The sequence below is a fragment of the Sceloporus occidentalis genome, unplaced genomic scaffold, assembly GCF_023333645.1.
Source record: "Sceloporus occidentalis isolate IW3139 unplaced genomic scaffold, rSceOcc1.0.p SCAF_7, whole genome shotgun sequence".
Taxonomy (NCBI): Eukaryota; Metazoa; Chordata; class Lepidosauria; order Squamata; family Phrynosomatidae; genus Sceloporus; species Sceloporus occidentalis.
Genome location: NW_028316987.1, coordinates 15842963 through 15870155, shown reverse-complemented (window position 1 = coordinate 15870155; position 27193 = coordinate 15842963). Strand labels below are relative to the sequence as shown.

At 42.6% G+C, this 27193-nt stretch overlaps 1 protein-coding gene across 5 annotated transcripts in view; it reads right to left on the bottom strand.

Moving 5' to 3' along the window:
• The window catches only part of LOC149309265 (disintegrin and metalloproteinase domain-containing protein 11-like), a 77510-nt gene continuing 50317 nt past the window's right edge, over window positions 1-27193 (bottom strand). The window contains exons 17-27 of one of the 5 annotated variants that reach the window (XM_089532073.1): window positions 26312-26404; window positions 25170-25250; window positions 24658-24708; window positions 21476-21539; window positions 20259-20358; window positions 19795-19914; window positions 19041-19209; window positions 17713-17827; window positions 16991-17081; window positions 14028-14045; window positions 1753-7266 (exon numbers count right to left, since the gene is read on the bottom strand). In XM_089532073.1, coding sequence (XP_089388199.1) covers window positions 7251-7266; window positions 14028-14045; window positions 16991-17081; window positions 17713-17827; window positions 19041-19209; window positions 19795-19914; window positions 20259-20358; window positions 21476-21539; window positions 24658-24708; window positions 25170-25250; window positions 26312-26404 — 918 coding nt within the window. In that variant the 3' untranslated portion in view covers window positions 1753-7250. Of the gene's footprint in view, window positions 1653-1752; window positions 7267-10789; window positions 11001-13948; window positions 14046-16990; window positions 17082-17712; window positions 17828-19040; window positions 19210-19794; window positions 19915-20258; window positions 20359-21475; window positions 21540-24657; window positions 24709-25169; window positions 25251-26311; window positions 26405-27193 lie in introns of those variants that run through there. The other 4 variants (XM_089532071.1, XM_089532074.1, XM_089532075.1 and 1 more) reach the window with 4 other exon arrangements.

The window sequence follows — 27193 nt, the reverse complement described above, 5'->3', positions numbered from 1 at the left end:
TGTGTAATTATTTTTATTTCAGGAAGAACCTGAGAGAATTCCAACACAGGAAGCAAGGCCAACCAAATGGCTGGTGTGGTACTGAGCACTGTAGTATGGCAGCTTTCGCCAACCTGGTGCCCCCTATATGCCACAGGGATCGCAACCACTACCATCCCTGGTCAAGGAAATTTGAGATGCCATAGAAGAAAAATCCACTAGAGATCACTGGAATGGAAAACTTAATTTAGACCCATAACTGGAAGGAGAGTAAAGGCTTTTTGTTTTTTTAATGCCAGGTTTACCTGTAGAATAACTGGGACAAATAAAAGAGATTGCCTTGCTTTATATAGGCTGATGCAGGGTATAGGGACTTCATTTAGCCCTGAGCCTTTTTGTTTGTTTGTATCTGTGACAGCTCAACCTGCATCATGTGGCACAATCATAAAAAGACCTTCTCACTGAGCATAAGCAGAGTGAGTTATCAAGCCAATACAGAATCAGCATTTATCTTAGCACAGAATATCTTCAATCATTCTCCGAATAGCTGTGAATTAAGAAGAAAGCCTACCAAACACAGGGTTACAATTAAGCCCCAGTATTTCATGTTTTAGAAACACTACATATAGAGGAAAGCACCAATCCAATGCGAGTACAATTACTTGCCATTTAATACAGTGAGAGGTGCTCCTGTGTGAACATGCATAGGACTGGAATGTACAACAAAAATAAGCGTTCCCAGCCATAAATTGCAAAATGGACCACTAAGTCCTTGAATGGGCTACCATATCCCCTGAAAGTTGAACACAGATACAATATCATTTGCAGGTGAACCCCTTCAAAAGAACTCTTCTCCTCAACAAGCTGATCAGGCTAAGCAAAATCTGACCTGACTTGCTAGCTCAAACCAGATATCCTTGGAAATGTTCGACTTCTCTACAGATTAAACTTCGCAAGACGTCAGACGCAAGTCAAGAAGAAGAAGAGTTGAACCAAGTAAAGGGTGGGAAAGGATTTTACTTTTCAGTCTTAAGACATGGCAGTTGGATGCATCTTAGTGTTTTTCCTTGTAGTATACATTAAGATTAACAGAATTCTGAAGGAATTCAAACCTTAAAATATTGGCCCTTTTTTATTGATGGCCAGGATTTCAGGGGTCAGGAGCAGAGTTGAAACAGCTCTCTTCATACAAAAAATTAATGAGCAAACATCAGCAGGTATGTGCGCAGCGTAGCAGGGAACACAAAACAAGAAGGCTTGGCACCCAGCCGATGGCATTTGCCTGAGTGGAAGACCCCAAATGGTACCTTCGGTGGCTTAGAAACCCCATCTCCTTTGCCCAACCTTCAACATTCAGCGTGTGCAATGAAGGTACAATGTGTATCTACAGGAGTGCCTATAAGTGGCACTGGAGTTAGTCAATATGTAGACAAGGACTCCCTACTCAGAAGGAGGCCCATATGTACAACCCATGTGCAAGAGAAGTTCGAGTTTTAAGTCTCCACAGGCTGGAGAGAGTGCTGGAGATGGCAGGGGTCCGAGGTGAGCACAGCCACAGCACAAAAGTCAACACCCTCCTTTGCAGTTGTGCTCTTTCTTGCAATGCAGCCGTCCCGCTCTTCCTCTTCCTCACAGCTCGGCCTGGAAGTTTTTAGGAGCCTTGATCCTTGCTACTGTGCGAATGTTAAAAAAGGGTTCAAGTTGTCCATTGCACCAGCAGCTACAAACATTTCTGCACACACACACACACACACTCACTCACAATGGTCTCTCTCTCTCTCTCTCTCTCACACACACACACACACACATTCACACACAGCATTTCAGAAGGCAATCTAAGCCAAATCCACACCCAAAATGACTTCACAACAGAACAGATATACCTGAGCAAAGCCTCAATTCCAAAATCACCCAGCCAACCTTCTGGGTAACCCGCATTATTGTGCAACCTGCAAACCTTTCTGCTCCTCCAAAAATAATCAGCCTTTTGGTCCCAGGAGAAAATTGCCTTACCTGTTTAGAATGTCAATTTGCAAACAGTCAGACCTCAATGAGGGACAAAGGAAACTATACATCCCACCAGCAACATTCCTCTGTGGCTGTCATCTCAACAGTGTGAGGAGGGAAGGAGTTGTAGCAAATGTAAGGGGAAGTAGTGGAGTAGGTTTGGTCCTTTAACTGCCCGGCACTTTGTTTTGTGAAGCTACAGGGCTTGAATTTGAAATGAAGGGGAAAGATGAGGGACGGTATTAGGAGATGGGGCAAGTTGGGAGGACATCACGTATTTTGGTCTGCATTTAGGGCTCCTTTCACACTATCCAGTTATTTCACACTTGCCAGTTATAGTTCCTCCTGAACTGTCATGGCTCCATTCTATGGAACCATAGATTTGTAGTTGGGAAAGGCTCTATAGAATTCTCTGTCAGAGCACTCTAGTGCCTCCTCAACTATAAATCCCAGGATTCCAGAGGATGTAGCCATGAGAGTTTATCACAGTACTATTAATAGGTAGTGTGAAAAACAGCCCCAGAGGTGGCAGGATACCCTTGCTGTGTTGACATTTTCTGCAGCTTGAGGATAAAAAACATGGGTAAAAACATACTTTGGGGAGGATGAAACAAATTGTGTCCCCATGTTCACAGCTCAGTTGTATTACAGATAAATCGATTTAGCCATGCCCAAACCACTGTGTTGGGAGGCGGTTTGACAACACACTCCCTCGGAGCGAGTCTTTCTTCCCTCTATGAACAAAATGGTTAACTGGGATACAACGGACTGAATTGTAACAGCCAAGAAGGCCAAATGTTCCCCTGGGCTATTGAGCTTGCCTGTATGCCCCCAATTTCTCAATCTCAGCTGAACAACTGATATTGTTGTTATATGTTTTAAAATCCAGAACTTAGAAAAATTACTTTTTCATGACAACTCCCAGGCCATACTGGCTGAGGAACTGTGAGGGTCATTGTGCAAAAGGGTAACTTTCCCAACCTTTAACTTATTTAACATTGAACGCATTCAAGAAAAAGTATTTGGACTTTTTGTCTCACTTATTAAAATACTGCCCCCGTACTGAAATAGGACTCCTGGGGAAACTAGCAAGTGGATGGTCCTTCATTTGGAGAGGTGGTTAGAATTTTTTCTTATTGTAAAGACTGATCTGTTTCAGGGTGAAATTAAATGAGATGCTGAGTATTCAGCTACACAGTTCAGTAAGACATATACCATGTAGTTTAACATCCCATTATATTTTCCTTTCTTTTTAATCCTCCCCTTTTACACACCCACCCACTATTTTTGTGTGCTTCCTGGAAAGTTAAACTGCACACTAGCCACGCAGTGCAGCGTGCCATTTAGAGATCCATATTGGGAGCCTATCCTTTGAATAAAATCAAAAAAATGTGACTGGGAGATTATTTAGACTCTTTCTCCTTTGTACTATTTCCCCATCCTCTGTTTCCTGATTCCACAAATAGCTGGTTAATCCTTATGAGCCAACACAGAGATATGTATCTGGTATCCTGTATGTTTCTCTTACTTGGCAACTGGATCTTTAAGGAGCATTTAAATGGGAGAAATAGGTACAGACTATGGTTGTCAGTTGAAAACCTAGACAGGGCTCCTGTACTTTGAAAGGTCATGTAGAACAATTTCCTCAGGTGCTCTTGTCCCAGAACCAGGTAACAAGCAACACTTGCTGAAATTTCATCTTCTACACAACCAGGTGTCCAGTTTTCACTTTGGCAACCCTAAAACACATTCACAACTTTCTCAATCAAATTATACCCTGTCATCGTTTTAAACTTTAAAAAGGAGAAGATCGGTGATTGGACCTTGTCTAGTATCTAGACACACCCCATTAGATCGAGCTAGGATTGCCAAAGTGAAAACTGGAGCAGACCTCCTGTACCTTTTATGGCTTTGTAGCAAAGGGAATTTTGGCAGGTGTTGCTTGTTAACTTGTTGACCCACAAACAACATCTGCTGAAGTTCCCTCTTCCATGCTACCATTAAAGGTATAGGAGCCCTCTCCAGTTTTCTACTTGGCAACCCTAGGTCAAGCATTCCCTACAAAATCATCGCTATCTTTGGAGGGAGGTACCCTTCTGTCTTTGACTTGCTATTTTGTGGAGCATTTCAGCAGCTGAAGAAGAAGAGCACTAACACTAGTAACTACTTGCAGTTGGACAATGCACAGCCATGTCAAACCTTACATTACATGATGCCCCAAAATCCCCTACACAGCATGGCCAGCATGGGAGCTGCACTCTAGACATGTATCTATACCAAACTGACCACTTAATGCAGAACGTCTCTGTTTTTTTCTTTCGGTAATTAGGGGCATGGAGGATAGGATAATTGTTTTCTTGATTACAGTATTGAGGATGAGAGGTTTATCCCTCCCTCCACATCATGATCAGGATGGAAAGACCCACCACCACTCTATGAAGCTTAAAGCCTCATTTCCATTGGCATCTTGCCTGCAAGTGTTGGGAGGAGAGATGTTTGCAAAGAATTGCCTGTAAGGGATTATTAGCTACTCTGAAATGCTAATTTCTTCTTAATAGGGCTGTAATTTTCAACCAGAAGAGTCTGGCCTACTACTCCCCAACTATCTATTAGAGGTGTCTTAGAGAAGCTATTAGAGGTGTCTTAGAGAAGCGCTACGTGGTGCAGCTGTAGTAGGTGCCTAGGGTTAGGCCAGCCTTGTGCTATTGTAGAAGTCTTCCCAACATCTCCACCTGTACAACCATTGGACAGTGGAGCACACAGGGGGGCTTTTTTCCCCACACTGTCAATTCTCACCTTTTCGTTAACTGAGGTCTACATTCTTCTCACTTTAAGAAAAGGCAACCATCTGTATATTTCCTTCCTGTACCTAGAATCACTTCATTTTAGAAAATGGATCACCACCACCACCACCCAAAAAAATCTCACATTCACACGCCACTCCCCACAAGGTTACTGTGTAAATCACAGAACTGGGCATGCGTCTTCATTGGAAGAAGGGAAGGCCAGAGGTGTAGTTGGCAGTGACTGCTGAGGGTTGCTGCAGTCCAACAAATAATAACCACTTTCCCAAGTGCCAAAAAGCTCCCACTGGGTACGTGTGGGACTACTAATAGTGGGGGGAAGGAAGTAAACCCTAAGCCATCTCCCTGATTTAGTTCACCATCCCCAGCTATAGTTAGCTGCAGCATGGAAAGACAGGTAGTTACAATTCAGTTGCTGTTCCTACATCAAATCTAGTTTTGCCCTGAGGTGGAAAAATACCATTTTAGAAACATTACATGGGAAAAGAGAATAGGAGAAGAAAAATAAATAAAAATAAATAAAAGAAACCTAGCAGGACTATTGGGACTAACTGGCTTATATTTTGCCATAAGCTTTCATGGATATCAGTCCACTTCCTCAGTTGCAATGATGGATTGATATTGAGGCTTTAATATCACTCTCATTGCATCTGAGAATGTGGATCTGTGTCTACAAAAGCTCATACCAAAATAACAGTTAGTCCTAAAGATGTTCTAGATTTCTTTTTTTAATTCCCCTCGCCTTTTCTTTTTTATGCTACAACAGACTAACATGACTTCTTTGAAAAAATCTTAATATCAACTGCATGTGAGAGGAGAGTCAACGACAAAGAAACAGAACTTTGCACAGGCTCAGAAACTGCCTCAGCTTCAAACATGTGCAAATGATATTATTTTGAGGACAGAATAACATAATTCCAACATCATTATTTTTGATGATGTCTCGCATGTATGAGAAAGCAGGTAATGTACAATGGACAAGGGCACAAAGTAATTTCTGCCTCTGCTGTGCATATTAGGTACCCCAAATACCTGCTTTTCTATACATGAATCTGTTTAAGATCATTTGACCTTTAATTTAGTAGATTTGATCTACAAGATCTACAAGATCAAATGTATCTATGGATTCCCTTTTGAAAATGAATCTAAAGTTTATCAGTGGATTTATGAGCTCACCAATGATTTTTTTAAAGCATCTGATTTGAATCCATTGGCATGGCTCCCATAGTTCCATGGGCTTCACCTGTGCATTATAGCAGGAAAGCCATGCTTCAGAGAAGCCATTCTAGCCACTAAAACCCAGTTGTCTTCAAGGACCAAAGTCCCTGAAGCCACATTCTGATATGAGCAATTCTGTTAGGTGAGGCTTTTCTAAAGTTAGTCTCTTAATAATGACCTTATGTAAAGAGGGGGAAATATATAACATCTTAGAGAGATATTATGCTAATGGCAGGAATAGGGATTTATAGTATTGACCCATTCACTAATCTGGAGCTCTTCTTAGCTACAAAATGGACCTATTTAGAACACTGCCTTGACACATCTATAGTTGCTTTCAGTGATGTTTTGCTTCCTAAACCTAGGATGGTTGACTTCTGTAGTTCAGCTTGTGAACAGCACCATGGGAATATATTCCTCTTTCAAGGTTTTAGAAACTGACGTATGAAAAGGGAGAAAATGGATCCAGTGAACTAATACATGATAGCACCTTTGCAAGCACTGATCAAAAAGGTGCAATTCCCTGTGTCACTGCTGTGGCTAGATTTGTGGACATTAAAAAGTGGAGCCTATATGCCACATGCTGACAAGCAGGCTTGTGCTGTTGTAAGATGCACCTCTCCAAGAACAAAATAGTGGGGCCTATAGGTGGCACTGATGCATGGAGTGGGGAGACTGGAAGAAAACATGGCCCAGTTGACTCCACACACATTCCAAATGGTCTCCAAGGCCCAGTCCACTTCAAGGGAAGGAGCAGAAGGGATGTCTTCCAGGCACAGAAGCTGAGGACAGGAGCAATGCTATGCCCCCGGGTTGTTACGTGGCTTTTTGGTGAATCCAACATGGAACATTCCTTGGTGGGCTTAGCAAAGTGAGGCACAGATGTAGAACCATTAGGGGTAAAAGCAGCATCCCGTTTCAGCCTTCTGTTCCCCCAGGAAAGCTTGTGAGGAGACGACATATGGAGCATTCGGCAAGATATAAAGGCTGGAGGTTGTCCAGGGGGATTTGTTCCCACAGTGCAAGGTGAGGCAGGGCAGGGCAGGGCAGGTTGCCCCCTCCAAAAGGGAGGGTGTCTCCCCTGCCCGCATCCATCCAAGAGGCAATGGAAGACTTGGTGGCTTGGGATGTTGGTTATTTGCTGACCAGGAAGAGGAAAGGAAGGCCCCTTGACCTTCCTCCCCACCCTATGGCGTGAGAATACAGACCCAGCAGCGCAAAGATCAGGGCTATGAGTTGGGGCTAAGCCCCTCCCGACCTGTAACACAGAAGCAAGGGGGGTAGTTTAGTGGCAGTGCACCAATAAGAGAAGAATGCAACATGGAGGCGATTGCAATGATTCCCCAGTGAGATTAAAAGAGCCAGATGTACCCTTTCTCCCTCGGTTTGGAAATGTTCCTTTTGTGGACTAGAGCTCCCACAGACACCCAGACATTGGTCATGCTGGCTGCAAGACTGTGGGAGATGTAGTCCAAAAGAATAATATTTCCATGCTGTCTCCCTCAACTTAGTACATTATTGAGGCATCGGGAGATATTTTCCTCTCTAAAGCCACCAGTTCCACAGCGGCTCTCCTCTTTCTGTGTTGCCACGCTGCAGTCCGGATTGTACAATCTTTTCAATTTGTGTGCCATTGCAGAGGGCATGTGTGATGACTGTGAAGGCACAATTGTTCTTGGTCTTCTGAAGTGTTTTGTACTGTTAGGCAAAGCAAAGCAGTTGCTTTTAAGAACAGGGCAGCTGCCTCGGTGGCTTAGGGGTGTGTAGTGGTAGTTGGAGGACAACCTGTGTGTGTGTTTATGTGCACCTATGACTTGCCATGCACCCCAAGCTAGTCTGCTGCCTCTAGATGCAGTGGAATAAGATGGCTCAGTACATCAGCCAGATTCAGCATGAACAGTATGTTTGCGTATAATGGGAAAGAATCCCATCTTGTCCTTTACCTCTGGTCACACAATGGCTTGGGCTGACTCTATTAAGTGCACCATTGTAGCAGCCACTTTACACTTCTGAACATCACAAAGAACATAACAATAGTGTTATTGTCCTCTCTTATATAAATAGGGGGTTTCAAAAATGTTCATGCAACCAAAGCAGGGGGGAAAATCAAATTGACAAATCCTGTCCTTGGAGGATGTACATTTGTATTACAAATGGGGAAAAAATGCTAAAAGATGAAAATGTAGGCATATTGTTTACCATGGCATCGAAATCAGCTATAAGTTAATTGCAAGGCTCTTGTTTACTGATTATGTATGGTAGCTTGCCCTGAAATAACAAGTGGACTAAGGGCAGCATAAAATGTTTGAAATGGTTTAAAGAGTTTTAGAATGCTGTATGTAAATACTTGGAAATGGTTTAGTGAACAGTGGAGGATTAGATACTCTGCAAGGGGGCGTATCATGGCTGTGGGTGTATCTCTGTGGGTGTGGGGAGTATATGTGCCTTCAAGTTGTTTGTTAACTTATGGTAAGTTAATTAATTTCATAAGTTTTTCTTAAGCTAGGAATACTAAGAGGTGGTTTGCCATTGTTTTGCTCTGAAATATAGCCCATAGCATTTAGTTATCCTTGGCAGGCCTCCATAAAATCGTAATCAGGACCTGGCTTAGCTTCCAAAATCAGGTTGAATTGATGCCTTCAAGGTATTTAACACTTCAGATAACCACCATCCTATTTGTAGCTGACTTCCTATGATTCCCGGATTTTTGGAGGTGTTTGGTAAGGCACTCTAAAGATGAGGTTTGCAACCTGCTGCGCTTAAGCTGCTTTGCTACTCTGTTGGGCCAGGACTTTGACAGTCTTGGGAATCTAGCAAATATATTGTCATCCTCCAAAGCCAAGTGTAACGGCTAATCTATCCCACTTTAGAATGATTTTTCGCTGCCTTGTCAACAGCTATTTTACAGAAAGGTAAAGGTAGTCCCTTGACATGAATGTCTAGTCGTAACCGACTGTTAGGAGTGGTGCTCATCTCCGTTTCTAAGCCAAAGTGACAGCATTGTCTGAGGACTGCTCTGATGGTCATGTGGCCAGTTACTTCACACTGAAAAGTGGTACCTTTTTATCTATTTGCATTTGCATGCTTTTGAACTGCTAGATTGGTAGAAGCTGAGACTAGTGACAGAAAATCGCCCCATCATGCGGCACCTGGGCCTTGAACTGCCAACCTGCCGATCTTGCAATCTAGAGGTAGCATCTTAACCAATTGCTCCACTGCATCTTTTCTTAATGTCAACAGTGTAGAAACAAGTAGACATCCCAAGCTCTCTTCCACAGTACTGGTGGAAGGCTACATTTTTAGACGAGGTGAACAGCTAATTCAGAATTCTACACTTCTAGTAATTCTAAATCTGGAGTCACAGTAACTCACTTACTGGACAGCAAATCCCATGGAAAGTAATTCTTCTTTTTGACTACAAACATTTAAGAGTGTGCTGTTAGTCATCTTTGTTCAAACCTTTCAACGTTAATAGTTCCATTACCTGATATTTTCTACCTATGGAATTCCTATTGCTACTGCGGAAAAAAAGTTCTCCATGTCATTCTTCATTACTCATATAAGCTTGAAAAAAATAAGTATGCGGTTTCCCATTCATCCCCCTTTTTGCAGTATTACAGCTAGTTACAGCTATTTTGCAGCTTAGGAATATGAGATGCACTGGGATGCAGGCAAGATAATGATAAACCTGGTAAATTTCTGGGTGTTGAACTCCTGTTGTTATTAAATTTAATAATCAGATGCAGCTTTACAAGTACCTGTCTCAACATAATTTTAAGGTAATAGTTTGAAACATTTTCAGGTTATTGGTTTCGTATCTATCAAGCTGTGTGGACAGCGCAAGGCTCTCTTACTTGGGAACTGGGCCTAGCTCCTCTTTTAATACAGGCTGAATCTTGATATTTTCAAAATGTTAGCTTTAGCAATGAGATACTACATACTGAGATAAAAATGTTCCTGCTCTATGAAAGTGTGGAAATGAGGTTTGGGAGCTAAGTGGTGGGAAGCACGCATTATGTAAACTCCTTCTTACCATAAGCAAAAATAAGCAAAAGGGATCCTCTCTCGTCTAGTCTGTTCGTAACCAAAAGGGAAAATATTGCTTATTATATGTAGAGCGCTTAGTCCTCTGTAGTTCACACAACAACCTCCATCTCTACATATATATTTCCACACCTGCTCTGATCAGAACAGATCATAGATATGGCCATCAGCTTTTCTTCTTGGCCAGGCTCTTGTGCCAGGCTAGTCCTACCATTAAGCAATAAGGTGGCCACCTCTGGCAGATGGTTTTGGGTGTTATGAAAGGACACTACATGGTTACTTATTTTAACCTTTATTTTTACTCCAAGTGAGAGGTGTTTATAGATGTTTGTACTTCAGATGCCAAAGTAACTAGGTTAGCCATGGGCATTATGCATCTCGAGCTTTTGGGGGGCTGGAGCATTGCTTGCTGGTGTGCTTCAGGCAACAAAAAGTCTTGGTGTGTTTCCTGAGCCTTTAGTGTAGGAATCATGGCACCTTCCAGATAATGTTGGACCACAAGTCCCAGCCACCATAGCCAAACACTTCTGGAGGGCCACATGATTTCCATCCCTGCTTTAGCATCTGCTTGTAGTAGGCAGAAATCCAGCAAGTGTTGTTTCTCCCATCTGCATCTCCAAGCTTTGGTAAGGACCACCTGCTTATCTGTCTTTCAAAGGTGCCATTAAAGGTAGCAATTCAACTCATGTTGGGTAACAACATCTCTCCAGTAGCTTTTTAGTTTAAAAATGGCCTAGTAACGATGGTCTTAACTACATGACAAGTTTCCACCCTACAAATTCTTTAAACTGATATTTATTGATTCCTTGAAAAGCCTGCTTCTGAATGGGAGCACCTCCTCTCATCTGGCATAGGCAGAGATCCCTCCCATTATCTTGTGAAATGAACTTGATGTATGCCAGTGGCACTTTCTTCTTTTTACCATTTGATATGCCTTTGGGCTGAGATCTAGGCAATAGAAATAGCAGCCATATTACTACAGTTTAGAAAAGGATATCCATTTTAAGCTTTTAAAAAAGAATTTGTTTTGAATAGTAAACCAAAACCAAACTCACTTGTTTCATCTATGAAATATTTCCCATGATCAACACTGAGAACCCCCATACATCGCTGAAGGCAATATGTACCCTCCCCACCAACCCCTGGCTCTTTTAAACTGCCAAGGAACCAGGATGCCATGAAATGGAAGGAATGCCAGCAGAATGGATAAGCCACGTTCACAAAACAATAGTATGCAATGTACAGCTAGGAGATAAGCATGGGAGTAACTGCAGGTCATCCATTCACAGGATCAAATATTCCTCCAGTCCATACCAAAATAAAACCCCTTTCTGCACACACGTAAAAACATTTGCACACCAAAGGGAACGGTTCTAGTTAATTCTTTCCCTAATATCTAGCTATGTGCAGGGGTTTTTATTTTTTAACACGGAAGACACTGAATCCCTTTAGTGCCTACTTGCAGTCCAACATGGTAAGAAATTAGGTTTTGCGTGCAAGAACTAAGACTTTGTGATGACATGTCCAGGCACATATTACATCGCCCTTCAAGTGCGCTTGGCGTAAGGATCCCAAAATCCCTAACCACTGGCCATGCCAGCTGAGGCTAATGGGAATTGCAATACAAAACCTCTGAAAAACATCAAGTTGGGCAAGCCAGCATTAACGGGTACTGAATGAAACATTTTAAAACTAAGGTAGATATGTTAGAACTACATCTCACATCATCTGCAGCTAGTATGGCCAATGAGAGTTGAGGTTTATTGTCCAACACATCTGGAGGACTCCAGGTTGGAGAAGATTGGAATTACGTGATGAAAGATGTCTGGTCCTGAAGATCTAATAACTATTAATGTATTGTATTAATAGTAATGTCGCTGTTTTATTGAATGTATTTTATATGGTACTATAGTTTTTAATTGTTGTAATGTTGTTTTTATTGCTGTAATCCCATCTCAATCTGCAAGGAGAGGCAGGAAATATAAATAACAATATTATTTCTTCATGTGGAAATTTTCCTAACCATGTGAGTTGTCATAGCCAATGCACAATACTTTGCTGTTATTGCTGTTCATCTTCAAGTTGTTTTCAAACCTTACTGTACCAAGATTTCTTGAGGGGGATTTGCCTTTGCCTTCCTCTGCTTCTCCTCAAATTATATTAGAAGGCTTATTTACGTAAGATCCCATCATGGTATGTCTGTACATGGTGGGTCAGGCCTCACCCTCTCTGCTACTGAGCTTGTGGGGGGATGTATTCCAGTTTTCCCCATGGAGCATTTTGTGAGTCAAAAAACAACTGTTCCAGGGTCTCTTCTATGGTGCATTGAAAGTTTAATGTGACTGTAGCCAGTACATGTACATTTGTGTACAATTCATACTAGTCTCATGAATTATTCCATTTTAGGATAGCAGCTGCTTGAATGAGCCTCCTTTATTCTGTAGACATTCATTTTCCCTTTTTCCTTTTAAAAACAGGTACTGAATTCTGGGAGACTTTAGTAGCAAACTAGACAGGCTGGCTTGACCCTTACCACGTTGTATGCTTTCCCATTCAAAATAGCTTTCAAAAAGTTGCTTTCTTTCACAATGGAGAAAGGCTATAGGGTGTCCATACCTTTCAGCCTGAACCTGGGAATGTAGTAGAGGTAGGACAAAACTGAGCAGTCAAATAGTCCTGCTGGTTGAATAGCTCCAGCTCTCAACACCAGCACTACAGTTGGGGGGGAAGCAGGGAAATCCTGAACCTCATCCAACTGTTAGCTCCAACAAGTATAGACCAATTGACTTAATGGAAGAGATGGCTTACCAAGCTACCACTGATGGGCTTATTCACACTGATGCTAACAACAGAATTGAGGCCGCTTGTAGTTTGGGACTCAGTTGAAACAAAATGCTCCATGGGACATACAAGGTCTGGACTGCCACATAACACCACAGGCCAGGGTTTCTCAACCTTTAATCTACCATGTGTCTTTGGACATCAGCTCCTAGAAGCCTCCTCCAACACACCCAATGGTGACAGAGTCTAGAAGTGAAGTTCAAAATATCTGGAGGACCAAAGGCTGAGAACCACTAGATTGTACTGCACTACATAATGGGATCTTTGAGACTAACTGAAAGCAGTTTGTAAAATAAGATTTTGTAGACACAGTCTGCTTCATCCCATGTAAACTGCATCATTCACTGTAATCAAGGGTAGAAAGCCTTTTGCCCTCCAGATGCTGTGGCCTACAGCTCCCATTAGCCTCACCCAGCACAGTAAGTGACAAGGGACAATAGGAGTTGTAAGCCAAAATATGGAGAGGAGTAAATATAGGGTCTCCCTAGGAAAGCAAACCTTAATTCCCCCCCCCCCCAAAAAAATGGTAGAAAGTGTAGTAAAATCTAGAGTTTGGGTGTTTTGGACTGAAACTTCCTACCCGGCATGTCCAGAATTCTGGGAATTGTAGTCCAAAAGTGTAACTTTCCCAGCCTCTGTAAAATTTACTATTGGTTTTATCACCTCAAAAAACTAGTGTGTCAATAACTGGGCTTGAGAGATGGGCCTCAAGCAATTGGACCTCATAGCATCAGATGTAGGAACAGGCCAGATGCCACATTAGATGACAGAAAATCCTTAGAATCGCAGGAGACTAACTCCTCCTGCCATTTGTTCATGCCCCAAACATTGGTCCTCACAACACAACACAACACAACAGAAAAAATGGGAGAATGAAATGTTGCTGCTGAAGCTGCTGGCAGGATGGACAGACGAATGGATGGGTGAACACGGAGAAGCGATGGCAAAAGCGAGATCCTCTTTGCCAAGAAGGACTTCTGCAGGAGATCTGGCCCTGCCAACTGCATGAATACTGCAAGCAAAGGAGAGCAGGTGGGGGAGCAAATAAGGAGGTGGCGGAATGGAGGCGGTGAGTGATGGAGCAGTGCCGGTGGTGAGAATCGATGCTACACGCCCTGCTGAGCTGGGTCATACCTTCCTCTGCGAATGTTCCTTTGCAAGCCGAGGAAAGAGAAGGAAAGAGAGAGGGGGAAAGGGAGTTAGCAGGTAACTTCAGCTGGGAACATCTTGGCCTAACCATCTCCAAGTCTTTGTGCCACATGCCATGGTCGGTAATGCAAAAACCCAGCCATGCATGCAACATCTTCTTACCATCCCGGACAGCTTTGGTGTAGAGAGGTCCTGCCACCCCCATTTTTTGGGGTGCCATCACAGCTCCTGCCAGAACTTAAAAGGTGTGCAGGCAGGGAACAGGAGGAGAGGGGGAGGTTTGTTGGAAATGTCACGAAAGAAGGAGCAGCTTCACTTGGACTTTCCGTGCTCAGCACTCTCAGTTGTGCCTATGGATAAACTAGAAGGGAGCCATTTGAATTTGCAAATAGATTAGGGGGCAATTATTTCTTTCCCCACCTAGCAAAGGGTCCTTGTTTTCCTCATGACTCTTTTCATATTCTTGGACCATTGTTTTATATAGATGGTTTCCTCTGAATTCCTTTATCCCATGGGTCTAGCAGTCCCTGGATAACCTTCCCCAACAGAAGGCAAAAATAAATAGGCAAAGAAAGAATCTCAATTTTGCAACCAACCCTTTCCTCAAAATGTGCATTGTTAAACTCATGGCATATGGCACCATTAAAGAAATAAATCTAAAACAAGAGAGTTCAAAATGCTTGTGGTTCAAGTAACTGGGGAAGCGGAAAAGATGACATCTGAAGAAGCTCATTAATTCCAGAGAAAAAGTTGCAGACCGTGAACAAAGGTGGTAATCTATTTGGATTAGTAATCAAAGGCCTAAAACACTTTCCCCTACTATCTCCCAAACCTCTCCCTCCTTCCAGTGTCCAAAATAGCAGTGGCAGCTGAGTCAGATGTGCCTTGCTTTAAATGCAGTACTGTAGAGCACTTATAACATACAATACCATAACATAACATACCAGCAATGAATTCTACGGGAGGGGGAGATCTTGGGTGTGGGGCTCAAGGTGGGATACCATTCACTTTGTAGAGCCCACTCTGAGGTTCCAGCAGCACATGCCTTCACTATTTGCTGGGTACCCTAGAGAATGGCATCTGTTGTGCACGTCATATCCCACTCCACATCCATACCAATGTTCTCCCCACCACCATTATTTGAGTCATGCTGCACTCTTCCTTCATTCATGCAAGTGCCAGTCCATGCAAAACAATCCTACAAGGAACCTATTCTCTACAATTCAAAGAATAGAGTGTCTCCTCCAAACAAACATTATCCTCCTGCACAGCTCTTGAATGCTGCCTTTGTCCTGTCTTCCAGCTGAATTAACTCCCTCCTTCCAAATAGCCCTACCAAACACAGTGCTATCCATAGCCTACACCCAATCTTATATGATCCAAGACCAAATCACACGTTTATCTATGGCAAAACCATAAGGTGCTGGAGCCCCCAGTTTTCCCAAATGATGTGCAGCCAGGTCATCTGGAGAGACTGAAGCCCAGTTCTTCAAATGAAACTCTCTTCCCAGCCACTACTTTTCAGTTACTTCCACACATGACACGTTCAAGTCAGAACGACTCCAACTGTTGCCACAATAGCCAAACAGCAGAATTAGTTAAGGAGGATAAACTATTGTCATAGTCTGGGAAAGTTACTTTTTGGATTCCAATATCTGGTATATGTCAAACACCACAGAATGCCCATGTTGGCTGGGGAATTGTAATCCAAAAAGTTACTTATGATGCTGATACAAGAAAACTCCAACTGTTATCAGTGAATATGTGCAGTGGGAAGTACCAGCCAATGAAGAACTTCCTGTTGACTTTTTACTTTCTTTCTGCTGTCACTCATCCTATTTGGAAGCCTCTTAAGACCCAGATCATATACTACTACATATACAGGTGATGGAGTCATTCCAAGGCAATTTAAGCACAGCAAACTTTTTGTCTCACGTGTTTACGTGCAGCAAAAGCTGTAATTTACCACATCAAAACATATCCTATGAATTCCACATTCTGCTTTCTCCTTCCCCAGATGTGGTAAATATGCGACTCTTACCACAAAGGGGTGCTTTCAGTCTCCATAACATGCACCGTGCAAAATGGGTTGAGAGTAAAGGGTAAACTTGACAAGTGGGCTTAAAATCAGACCTGTGGTGAGCACCAAAGTTTTGACTGTGGTAGCCACACCTGGGCAGGAGCTGGAGTCAGAAATGCCTCCAAAAAACTGAAAATCAGAAAGGTTTGGTGCTTTTCTTCCTTTTCCCTATAACTGCAGCCCAGGCTTGTCACATTTCCTTGCTGCAACCAACCCTGAACTTTCTGAGGGTGGAAACAAACAGACTACCAATTGGTGGCCTAGTGGCATGGCAATAAGTGGAGTATTAAATGCAGCATGTGTACAACTTCCTTTGCTATTTCTCCCCACACTGTGATGGTTACCTCCTATGACTGTTGAGGACTATGGCCCTTTAGAAATATGGTTTTAGCCAATCTCCATGTGCTTTTTTTCTGACTAGAGATTATGTACTGAAGGAAGATGGAACTGGCAGTAGGGCCTCTATCCCACAGACCAAGCAGCCTCTGTCTCCAAACCAGGACCTTCCCAAACAGGAAATCCTTGGGGGTCCCTTACATCTTCACTATGCTACCACAGGAAAAGTGTACGCATCCTGGAAGCCACCTAGCAGGTGGCTGCTTTGTGGCATTAACACTTCTAACAGTCATTTGAAAAATTGTGCTTGTTTGAATCCACCCTGAGAGAGAACTGTAAAAGCTGAAGTTGGGGAATGGGTGGGCCATGCCTTGGCTCAGCCCGCTCTTCCCCAGCGCTGAGTGCAGATGCTGAGAGGGCCCATGGCAATGGGCACCTGCAGCAGAACATGCGAGATAGAGACCCAAGGCAACATAGCACAAGAGGCACAGCAGTTTGGGAGATGCAGCATGCGCATATCAACGCTGCTTACTTAAATCCCCATCCGGTGCCACCAAGGACGATTGCAGCTACCAGGATGGCTCCAGCAATGGAGCCAATTATGATGTTGGTGCCACTGGGACCTGTGGAGGAAGAGCAGACAACAAAAATCAGAAACAGCCCAATGGCCCAAGGGTCCTAACTGACAATGTAGCAATGGGAGTTGCTTGCATTAAAATGGAACAGACTGACCAAATAAGAAAAAGAGAGGATATGTGTGTGTGACAGAGAGAATCCATTCCAGACTTAAGAATTACTGAAAGTACAAGACCTTGCAGCTCTCAATCGTTTCGCTGCAACTGGCAATTAGAAGAAGGGGCTATTTTTCAATAAGGAGAGGTAGACAATATTAGGATGCTTCCCCAAAAAAATTGTGGTGAGGAAAAAAAAGCTTGCTGTGTTCAGAACAGAACAGGAAAAATGAATTGAAAATCCCTTTGTTAAGTATGCTCCTCCCATCAGATTTCCCTCAAGCCAATGAGATTTTGACATTTCTCTTTCCCTTCTTCAAAAGCATCCCAAATTGCCATTATGACAAGCACCTGAGGAAGGGACTGAATTATTTTCAATGCGAATACAGAGCAAGACCTCTGCTAAAGCCGAATGCTGTTGTAAGAGCTACAACATTTGAAAGGAGGGACTGCCTCACTTACCCAAATTCTGATGTGCAATTAAAAAAATGAGGTTTCAGCAGACTCCATCTTATAAACCTACCCTTGTACTTTTCTGTCTCTCCTGTAGGCTTAGGGTCTGGGATAGGGTCATAAACACTGCAGTCTTTGCCTGTCCAGTCAGGATCGCAGATACACTGGCCTTCATTGCTGCACACCTAGAACAAGAAAGAGGCTGCACTGATGGGGTGGTAGAAGAAAGCATTTTATGATGTCTCATCTGAATGCTAAAAATGCCCACTCATGCCCCCCCCCCCTCAAATCAAGTTACTTTTCACTAATGTGGCATATATACCATTACAAGGTATGATGGCAAAAATAAATAGCAAGAGAGCAGAAGTCAAAACATAGTCCTCTAGCCCTTTAATGCTAATTTTGAATGAGTTTGTGGTACAAAAAATATTAGCCAGTTCATTGATATTTATTCTAACATCACGTAATATGCAGATCATGTTTGTACAAGATAATTAACATAAAGAATATATGGATTGGGTTGTGAAATACTTTTTCTATGGTCCACAGGAATATTCAACTCTGGAAAAGCCTAACAAAGGCCCAGTACAGATTAGGAAAAAGGAGCGGCTGGATCATTGCTGCGGCAACTGCACAGCCATGACAATGATCCGCTGGAAAAAGGAGCTCCAAAATGAAGCTCCTTCCCGTGAAGCCACCAAGGCACCATTTGTGCCCTGGGGCATCACGGTGACATGTCTTGCACGCCACGCCATTTGGACGCGTCGCACAAGACACGTCATGGACACGCACGCTGTATGGACAGCACTGTGTCAAGATGGCACCGCTCATTTGTAGTAGGGTCCGGGAGCGTGTGGTTGCTGCGCACTCCCAAACCCAAGTATCGGCGCCGCCACACCGCTTTTGGCCCATCTGTACCATGCCAAAGACTCCTCCTCAAGCCCTAGTTTCAATATTTCTAATGCTTTGGTCTACTACATAAATAAAGGTAAGAAAACTAGAATAAATGGCTCAATATCTGAATCCATGTAGATCAAGATATGAGCTGTGCCTCCTCAAGCCTTCTTGTTCTTATTTGCCATCAAGTTCACTTATGGAAAACATATGCATGAGAGCTGTTCAGGTCTTGCAAACTCAGGGCCATGGCTTCCTTGATTGGATCAATCCATCTGCCATGTGGTTTTCCTCAGTAAATGTGATTCCCTTAACTTCCCTCCTTCCCCCACCACCAGAGGGCACAAATGTCCCCATGGACCACAGCTTTCCCATCCCTGATGTAGATTCCACTCCTAAACATTTGCTAAGATCAGAGTGCAAAGGTGACAAAGTGCCACCTTGCCATGCTATACAGTTCAGCGGCAACCCGAAGTACAACAATGCTTCATTTATAAGCTTTACCCCATGGTCAAAGCAGATCTGGCCACCCCAGCTGCCTGGGCAGGTACTGAAATTAAAGGCGGACAGAGGAAGGCATTTGTGATCCAAACACAGCATGTTGGGCCCACAGGGTGTCCCATCTTCCACGTAACTTATATCTGTGCCATCCACAAGTTGAACATGGCCACCCCTAGGAAAAGGGAAAAAAGAGCTTTATCAGGTGGCTGGATATATTGAATTGCCTCAAGAAATTAAAGAGAAAAGCCTCCTTAATCATCCTGAAAATGAGGTGGTTGGAGATAAGTAGAAATGTGCATGTCACTCAATGCATTTGATGACTCCATTAACCTCTGCCTCAAATACACATGCAGTTTAAATAAGTGGATCTTCCTAAAAAACAGAGTGAAGAATATATTTAAAGAGGTCTGTTCCAACCTGACAGGGTAGGAAAACTGTAGGCCACTTTGGTGGTCCTCCACTGTTATCCTATATATTCTCCTGCCATCATGCCTTAAATTATTCCGCAAAGTGGACATGACAGCAGAAGAGGACATCTAGAGCAGTACATTTCAAGCACTCTCTCATCTGGGAGACAAGAAATCCCACCACCATCATGTGCTACTATATCTGATATTATATCTGTGCCCATTGGCTATAATTGTTTCTTTCTTCCCTGCAAATTTACACAGGACTGTCAGTCATCAACAGACTACCATTGGTCCATGGACCACTATTTTGTGTAGTACCTGTCTTAAGTGAACAAGGCCTCACTAACCTGCAGTCAACATAATGCTTCTGATGGTAGAAAGTCATTGTGGTGATTTCACCAAGAAGTTCACCAATACGCGGAGAACCAGTCACATTGGCGCAGAGAAGGTATCCACATAAGACGTCCCTGAATGGACGGGGAAAACAGAGACACACACACAGGATAAGAAAATAATTAATTCTATAGCCTGCTCCGTATTTATGGTGCAGTGGCCACTTGCCTCAGTAATCGGGTGCAATGCTTAATAGGATGGGAATAATAAATAAACATAATAAATAAAGGCCTACATCCAACTGCTAATCCCAATTAAAGTGGCCCATTAAATACTAAAATATAAATCAAATCTTAAGTAAATCCCATGGTTTCTCTGTTTGGGACTAACAATTGGATTTAGGCCAAGTGATAATTACAGAGATTACATTCGGTTTTTGTTTTTAAAAAGCATAATAAATAATGTTTTGGTTACTCACTGCTTGACACATGGCACCCAGCGGTTCGCCTCACGCCCACAATTCCCTCGCTCAGTGCCTTCCACATTCAGCTTCTCATAGCAAAACCTTTCAGCTGAAGCTTGGGTCCCATGAAGGCAAGCAAAAAAGAGAGAGAATTAAAGGGCAGGCCAAAGATCCCAGCAAATATTACATTCCTCAACAAAGCAGCTAGTTCAGGTTTTCCTCAATTTGATGCCCCATGGGTGTATTGGGCTAAAACAATGCTTCTCATACTTGGGCAGCATGAAGACAAAATAATCTAGCCATCTAAATATTACAGAAATTGCATTCCACTTCCATCAGAGGACATAAGACTGTGGGAACACTGGGATATTCAATTAGGTTATTTCTGGACCAAGCATTCCTTTCATAAAGACTCTAGTAGGGATGGAAAGAATATTTGTCAGTATTCAAATATTTGTCAAAGAAGTCTTTCCCAAATGTCAGGAAACCATGACAAGAAGAATCCTAGGCTAACAAGAAATCTTCACGGTTTAAGACTTATCCTACACATAATTAGCACTTTGGATTTTTTTGCACAGAAAATAGCATTTTCTACATAGGAAAAACAGCATTTTCTGACCAGAAATAATATTTCCGCACAGTTTTCTGTGCAGAAAGACACAAGCAAATAAGTCCAGAATAAATCCCAAATTGCAAATAGTCTTCAAAAGCTTAGCAGTATTCCAAGACTTTCTTGCAATTGGGGGGGGGGGGGGTCACTAAAATCCATACTTATTGCTTCCTTCAAGAAGGGAATTGGTAAACTACGTCCCTACTTTGAAGGATGCGTTGCAGTTCTGCTGTTTGTCAGCAGGTGGTGTTGGTGCTTTCCGAGGCTTCAGAAGAAAATCCCATTGATTTGTTTATTTATTTATTGTGACATTGGGTCGTCCTCCACTGACCCAGCTTTTTTGGAATATGACTTAGATAGCTGATTAAGAAGCTGCCACCAGATGATCACTAGATTTGCTGCTGCTGAGCTCTCATCAACCTTTCAGCCCTTGGCATCCTCCCAGGATCATCTTATGGTGCCCCCACTGACTCAAGCAATTAAGCATTTCTCACTAGGATTGCCTGGCCTAGATCCCTGGGGCCACTGCTCAACCAGCCCATTCCTTTATCTTTTTCTCCCACTTGCTCCAGCCAACCCTGCCCAACTTTTCCACATATGAATCACCAAGAGCCCTACTTACCCCGTCCCCACAATGCATTGCATTGGCGGTCCCTAGTTTTGCAGCGGCCTCCATAACACCGTCCCTTTGGGGGGGGGAAAGTGAGACTTGTTAGATGCTCATGCAAAACAACACCGTCCAAGATTTCACAGGTGACAACTGGGACACGTGTGGTCAAGCAACATCCAAAGTTATTAACAAAGAAAAAAAATAAGCTAGGGAGTTTATCACACTAGTGAGATCCCATGGGAAAACGGGAGTTAAACGCAATTTAACATGAAGAAAACCCAGAAATGCCTGATGTTTATCACACGATGTGACAGTTAACATGAAATAACACGAAGTTAAACTGCAGTTAAAGCGGAGAAAACAGAACATCTCGAAAGTAAAAAGCTTCCAGTTTTCTCCACTTTAACTGCGGTTTAACTTTGCATCATTTTACAATTCAGTGTGATAAACTCCGAATTTGCAAGTTTTGGCTAAATTCAAATTTAACTTAAATTGCGTTTAACTCCAATTTTCCCACGGGATCTCGCTAGTGTGATAAAGGCCTAGGAAAGGTTGCAGAAGTTTGCTTTTGCCTGAATCTACAGCGAAGAGCAAGATTCCTCCCCTTCCTCTCCCTCCTCCTTATTGAGTTAACTGAACGCAAAACTATAGCAGGGTACAAACTGCCAAAAAAGGCACCTCCCCGCAGGAGCGCCACAGCAACCAAATTGTGTGACGCTGCTGCAGAGCAATAAAGGAGCGCCTGGAAGCAGCTCCTTTTTGTGGCAACGCTGCGACGCTGCAAAGTGCGAGAGACGTCGTGATGACATAGCAGCTTTGCCACCCCGTCTGGAAGCGGCACAGCTGTGACGTCACCATTACGCGCCCGGTCTGGTGGGTGCGCCGCAGCTGCAGTGCCCTTGTCACGTGCGAGGGCTGCCGGGCATGTGGGCGCTCCGCCCACCAGGCAACCCTCACACATGACGAGGGCACCTCAAAGACCCATCTGTTACGGGCCTATGTTTGCACTTTAAACTCAGTTTGCAGCAACTGAAGTCAGCCGAGGACAAGCAGGGAGAGGAGATTTAATAGCAGCTGGAAAAGTGGGTTGACAGAAGTTTGATCAGGACTGTCTCTGCCAAATAGGGACAGTTGGAGGGCATGCAAAACCCATACTGATCATACACACCTGTGGACAGCCAGTAGGCTCAAATGTATAAAGTCCAGTTCAGTTCCTCTTAACCCTCTAGTACTAAATAGAACTTTGTGCTACTAAGCAGAAATAATATGCTAGAAATAATAAATTATAGGCTCTTCTGAAGTGATCCAAAGAAGCCTGAATTATAGTGACACAGCTCCTTTTAAAATTGTTTTCCCCCTTAATTGGACGTAACAGCAGTATTCAACAATGTGAGTTACCATATGGGGGTTGATGTAGCGTTAACAATTTTCCTATCTCTGCTATTAATTTAATATGCCCTCTGCTTAAAGGCCTCAAGCTGGAAAGTCTCCTCTTCCTGTCATTAAAGGTTTATTTGATATACTAACTCCTCTCATTTCTAACTGGAGGGAGGGGGGGATAAGTCACTCCAAACTAGGACCAAAAGAGGAACATCAGAGGTCAGGATTAAAAAGCTGGATAAGCATAGATAAAAGTTGGGGATGTAGGTTTAAAATCTGGTTAGCCGTGATTTGATTTTGATCGTATCTTGACTCATTACACAAGGCTTGCATGCATACTGTCGATCTATATATATATATTACACACAAGACATTTTCCCCTCTGTTGCTACTGGCATCTCTCATTTTCTCAGAAGTCCATAGCTACATTTAAAAATAGCTCTTCTTTCCTGAACACTTCCAGTGTATATGCTTTAATTAGTATTATATTTTAAGATATTAAAAAACTTTTCCATCTCTTTATAAATAATAAAATGTTGCCCCTTAATTAACTTTATTTAAAAAATAGTGCCAGGGTTCTTTATCAGCAGCAGGCACCTATGGCAAAGGACTCTTTTTTTTACTCATGCCCCTATGACAATCTTACTTTGTGATTTTCAGCCAAAAATCTTGACTAGCAGACTTTCATATTACAGAATTACAACACTATGATTCTTGTACAGCTGTATCCCATGGGATCTTGGTGTTTATAATTTGGTGGGGTACAAGATCTCTCTGGCTGAGAATTCTAAGTATCCCTCCCAAACTGCAAATTCCAAGATAAAACCAAAACAGTTTATGCAGAATCATAGCACTATAACTGTGTAGTGTAAAAGAGTCTCAGAAGTCTACTTCTGGTTTCTACTTGTAGGATTTGGAGATACTTTGGGAGCTTGGTGCCAGATGTGTCTCTGTGTGTTTGATGTTACTGATTCTCCAGCCAGTAGGGTTTGCTGTTGATCTTTTCATACCACATTTCTTAATTCTAAGTGAGCAGAAAGAGATGAAGGACACAGTAATTCAGTACAGTGGAAAGAGTTTTGATTAAGATTTCGTCACCCTTGACTCACCAATTGATCCCTGTAACTATATGAAAAATTGCACGGCTTTTCAGTAAAAACCCACACTTGCATTCTTTTTACTATACATAGGAAACTGTGAAGCCTTCTGAGAAAAAAAATCCTCACCTGCTATTTACTTGGAAAAACTGAACAAAATGCAAAATTGAATTGAATGGTATACCCCTGTACAAACAACATGATGAAAGATCTTGTAGCCCCTTTGAGACTAACTGAAAGAAAGAAATTAACAGCATGAGCTTTCATAAAAGTAGACTGCCATGCTCAGGAAAGCAATTTAAAAACTATGAACTACTACTTTTAAAGGAGCCAATAAAAATGTGCCTGTAAGAGATGTTGAAAACTCAGCATGCTCTTCTCCAGCATGCTCCCTAAAAGAGTTTTTAATACACTAACCAAAGGGAACTTTTCATTAAAGCTTCCTCATCATTATTGCTAAAGTGATTAAAGAAACTGTGCCTGGGAACAGTTTCACCTATCCAACTTTCAAAGGCTCTCTCTAGATATGGTCCAAGCAGATCTCATTGTACTATTTTGGAGTTCTGCTGCTGGGCTGTACTTGGATTTATACAGTCTGAGAATGGCACAGACACATGAGTGTATAACAGTACGAGTCCAACCAAGTCCACAACTGGGTGCAACACCAGAGACACATCCTTTGGTCCTTGACAATGAAAGCTATGATATCGGTCTTACCTGCTCATTATCACAAAAGTAACCATCCTGTTTGTGCAAATTGGAAGGGCACTAAAAGTGAGAAGAAAACAACAATAGAAAAAGATAGAGGAGATTATACAAAACAGGGCAAGACAGCCACATCATCTTTAAAAACAATAACAAAATTAATCACAGCCAGCTCTCTCCATACCTGGGATGCAGAGGTAGGGTAAGAATTTGTTTTGGTTCTTTTTTTATATACAGACTTTTTCAAATTTATGTTTTCATAGATAAAATATAATCATGAAGAAAGAACTTGAGATTTTTTAAAAAACTGAATACGGGAGGAACAAAATGAAGAAATTTATCCACTCCTTATCTCAGGAGATTTGGGTCCAGGCACCTTTCATAGTACAAATTAAAATCCTCATCCCATCTGCCATGACGCAGAGGAGCAGCAGCTGCCAAAACATGAGTGGTGACTTGACTGGAGTCCCAGGGGGTTTCCCATCATAACCAGATCATTGCTTCACCCAGTAATCCCTTCTCACCTGACTAGAGTCACCAGTGCAGGTCTCTGGAATGTCACACTCATTCACAGCTTCTCGGCAGGTGACACCTCGTGGCTCATACTGTGGGAGGTGGGGAGGAAGATGGGAAAAAAGCAGGTGAGTCCTTGAATATGGACAGGCCAATGAGGGAAGGAGCCAATCAGGATAAAATTTGTTCTGCAACTTCCACTTCTCTTGTTGGGAACTGAGGAGCAGCCAGACTTCATAGGCTACCCCCATCTTTCCCACTCCACCAATAACAGTGTAGAAAGAGCAACATCAACCTACACATGGGCTATACAAGGAGGAGCAGGGCTTGCTGCCATTTGTGTTTCTTGCTTGCTCACCCACTTTCTTTAGCAGATAAGAAGAACAGAGAGCATCCCACTGGAAGCTCTTTGGAACACCACAGAAGGGCTGGGCTGTTTCAATCAGGAGTCCAGTGTCTCCTTTTGCCTAGAGCTCACCAAAAGTATCAGGAACTGAGCCTGTTCCACGCTATGCCAAACAATTAAGGGACAAATTCTTGGTTAGGGAGCCTGTGTAATCTGGTATTTTTGGTGTGGATATTTTAAAAAGCATGCAGGTCCCCATGATTGGACTGGCAAAATCTGATACTGAAAAGCTGCAAGTACTGCAGGCCTGAAAGGGAGAGGGTTGTCAGGAGATCCTATCTTCCACACAGAGATGAAACATGATGCTTTAGCTGCTCACAGCTACTTTGCAGAAAATTTTGCATAGTTTGAAACAAAAAAAAAATTGTCTCAGTGCCCACTGTGTTTTGGCCTATCTGCAATTTGCTTTCTGAAAACAATGACACACGCACCTATCCTCTCCTGCACCGCTTCCAAGAAGGTGTATTAGTTAAAAGTGGTAAAAATTAACTTAGACTGGAGTTGATGCTAGGGTTGCTAGAATAAAAACTGGAGAGGGCTCCTGTACCTTTAATAGTTGCATAGAACAGGGAATTGCAGTAGATGTTGTTTGTCCCACAACCAGCTAACAAGCAACATCAGCTGAAATTCCCCTTCTACACAACCATTAAAGGTAGAGGAGCCCTTTCATTTTCAAACTGGTGATCTAGCTGGTGCCCAAAGGAGACAACCTCTCTACTGGATCCTAACCTGCTTTCAGCCATTTACCTTGCACCCTCGGCAACATAAGCCATCACTACACATGGCATCATGTGTAAGCGTACATTTCTTGCAGCAGTTTCCTCCACCCTTGGAGCACTCCTTTGAGAATAAGAGAGAAAAGGCAGATGTAAGATTGGGGGGAGTTTAAGATCAGAGCTGGAATAAATCGTTTGATAATATCAGGCCTTTTGGTTTCAGAAATGGGACTAGTATGTTGAGACTGAAACTGATCCCTCTATACTGGGGGGTATCACATTCCCTGAACTGCAAGAACTTTCCCTAGAATGCAGTCTCCCATCACAATTGTTTTAACAACTGGAGAATTTGCACCAGCAATAGATATCCTTTAAAGACATAGAGGGCAAATCCAGTTGTGATTTATTTTTTATTTATACCTCCTTGCCACCTTTTACTAATTGTCACTGCCTCTGTGACAATTTCCTTTCTTCTGAGGGAGCTGTTTGTAGCTAGGGTTGCCAGGTAAAATAAGGAGCAGGGTTCCTGACTTTTTAATGGTTGTGTTGAAGCAGGAATTTCAGCAGATGTAACACAAGCAACACCTGCTGAAATTCCCTTTCTACGTAACCATTAAAGGGAAAGCAGCGTTGCCCTTTATTTTTCTTGGGAACTCCATTTCTAGCTGTTTTTTGGATATACATTGGAACTCTTCCAAAGGTTTTTTTTTAACTTGAGCACAGTTCGCTGAAGTGATCCTAAGGTCTGAAGGACAACTTTTCTCCCCCCATTTTTACAATGCTTAGTTATAGTGCTAATGTGTAAATGTACATTTCACTGATGCACTATAACGCCCCCCCTTTAAAAAAGGGAATGGAGTAAAGGATACTTTTTTCTCCGATATATCTCAGAACTAAAAAGAAACCCGTGGGT